We start from the raw sequence: 2,500 nt of genomic DNA, 5'->3' as shown, positions 1-2,500 counted from the left end.
CTATGTTAATGTACTTAGATGGAAAGGGAAACTGCTATACAGCATATTTGAGCTTTTATTCTATACAGCATATTCAAGCTTTTATTCTATACAGCATATCCAAGCTTTTATTCTATACAGCATATTGAAGCTTTGGTATTATGTTTGAAATATATTAAGACTAATATCACATGATTATGAATTGTAATGTCTGTGAAAAGTATAGTTTAAATTGTTATTATTATTTTTTAAAAGATGAAGTTGCTAAATATTCTTTGATATAGATGGATATCAAAATGTTCCGATATGTTAGATGGAGTGCCTGGGTTGAAATTTGATCTAAGAGGTTGCGCAGTGCTTAGCAGTACTCTTCTCGTTGATATTTGAATTATTCTGTCCTCTGTACTACTAAAGAATTGTATGTCAGCCTCCACCCACCACAGCCATTATTGGTTTGTACTAAGCCACTCTTCAAAAACAAGTTGACTATTGATGCTATGTACTTGTAACATGAATTATGATAATCAACACTGGATTTTTTTCAGTAGCAGACAGTCTTGAATATATCAAAACTAATATGACTTAAATCAGCCTACCAAGTACTCTTGAAGTTCAGACTTAATCATAATGTAGATAACCTAAACAATTTGTACAGTCAATGTCACAGGCTGATATTTATGTGTGTGTGTGCATGTTAGTGTATTTGTGTGTGAATGTATGTATGTGTGTGTGTATGTGTCAATGTGTGTATTTGATATATGATTTATGCTGTACATAAGTGATTAATTAGGAATTTATTCCATCCATGTATTAGATGAAATTTAACCAAAATGAATGGAAATTTGAGGTTAAAATATTTTTGGGGGATTTTAGATTGGATTCAGGTTTATAGCATAGGTAATTGCAGTTAAACATTTCATGCAAAACACTTTCATTTCACAGATCAGTGAAAACTTTTATAAAGGATACTTGGTAAAATTATTCAAGTCTTAAAAAATATATTGATGGATTTCTTCTAAGGTTTGCTTTAGAGGCAACTGACAACTGTAGTTGTGGAAGTAAATAATGACATGGTGTAACATTGAACATAAATGAGCATTAGAATTGAGGTGAAATTAGATCAAAACAGAAAAGAATATCTCATTTTGACTGTCTGTTCTTTTATGCATATATTTTACTATCTCTTCATTTTACCCGAAGGGAAAAAGTCATGAAACATGCGCCAAGGAAGTCAAGGCAAAGTACTGGGCAGCTCTCAAGATGAACTGGAAAGTCTGGACTCCAGTGCAGTATATCAACATTAATTACATACCACAGCAGGTAAGGAATTATCATGTAGTCAGAAAAATGTACATTTATGTTTTATATATAATAAGTTAATGCTTATGGGTCTATTTCATGGGCATAGGATGGCCATGCAGCTGTAGATAATATCTCACAAAAGATGGTTTCAATTTTAATGTAGATCAATCTTAAACACTTCATGTAATTATGGTAGTGTTTCATTTAATTTTTCTGCAAATTACTAATGTGTGTATGCTTGATCCTCTCTATTAATTGTGTTTAGTTACTATCAGTATCATCACAAAATCAGAGAATTGGTATTGCATTCCGAGAAGGCTTGTGTTGGCCGCATATTACAAGTGATTATATACCACTATTATATTCCTTTGAAGATTTATGATTGTAGGAGCTTGATCACAATATTATTAACCCCTATACCATAAGCTGTCCAAAAGAGAGAGAGAGAGAGAGAGAGAGAGAGAGAGAGAGAGAGAGAGAGAGAGAGAGAGAGAGAGAGAGAGAGAGAGAGAGAGAGAGAGAGAGAGAGAGAGAGAGAGAGAGAGAGAAAGAGAGAGAGAGAGAGAGAGAGAGAGAGAGAGAGAGAGAGAGAGAGAGAGAGAGAGAGAGAGAGAGAGAGAGAGAGAGAGAGAGAGAGAAAGAGAGAGAGAGAAAGAGAGAGAGAGAGAAAGAGAGAGAGAGAGAGAGAGAGAGAGAGAGAGAGAGAGAGAGAGAGAGAGAGAGAGAGAGAGAGAGAGAGAGAGAGAGAGAGAGAGAGAGAGAGAGATTCTATCATTACTCTTGCTAATGAAAATCTTTTGGCCTACAGTATCGATCGCTCTTCGCCAATCTTGTGGCTGTGTTTTGGATTATGTACCTGACCAACAAGAGGAGGCAGGCAACGGCAAAAAATAACTAATTTGAACTAAATTGTGAAATGTTCTTATAAATGCAGCTGTTTCATGAATACTTTATACTCTGGTATTTATTGTACATCTGTGAATGTTATATATAAGTACAATGTAGAGAAAATGCCTTGAGATAATGAAGTTTTGAAGGGGGTGAATGAGGTATTACTAGTGAATAAAGAAAAGCTCCTTTTTTTCTTATTTGTTAATGCATTTCTTGTACATTAAAGGTGATTAAGTATATTATATGCTGTCTCCTAATATACTATCATATTTTTGGAACTTGTTTATAAAGTATAGCAGGTATGGTAATTTCAAGATCACAGTTTTGT

General features: G+C 34.0%; 1 protein-coding gene across 6 annotated transcripts in view; it reads left to right on the top strand.

Annotated features, from left to right (window-relative positions):
* Positions 1-2,500, top strand: part of LOC113800347 (peroxisomal membrane protein 2) — an 8,715-nt gene that overhangs the window by 5,140 nt on the left and 1,075 nt on the right. For all 6 annotated transcript variants that reach the window (XM_027351100.2, XM_027351103.2, XM_027351101.2 and 3 more), the window contains 2 exons: positions 1,180-1,299; positions 2,090-2,500. The exon at positions 2,090-2,500 is cut by the window's right edge and continues 1,075 nt beyond it. In XM_027351100.2, the coding sequence (XP_027206901.1) occupies positions 1,180-1,299; positions 2,090-2,179 (210 nt within the window). In that variant the 3' untranslated portion in view covers positions 2,180-2,500. The remainder of the gene's footprint in view (positions 1-1,179; positions 1,300-2,089) is intronic.

The sequence above is a fragment of the Penaeus vannamei genome, chromosome 29 (assembly GCF_042767895.1).
Source record: "Penaeus vannamei isolate JL-2024 chromosome 29, ASM4276789v1, whole genome shotgun sequence".
Lineage (NCBI taxonomy): Eukaryota > Metazoa > Arthropoda > Malacostraca > Decapoda > Penaeidae > Penaeus > Penaeus vannamei.
Note: the sequence above shows the minus strand (reverse complement) of the source record. Positions and strands in the feature narration are given on the sequence as shown.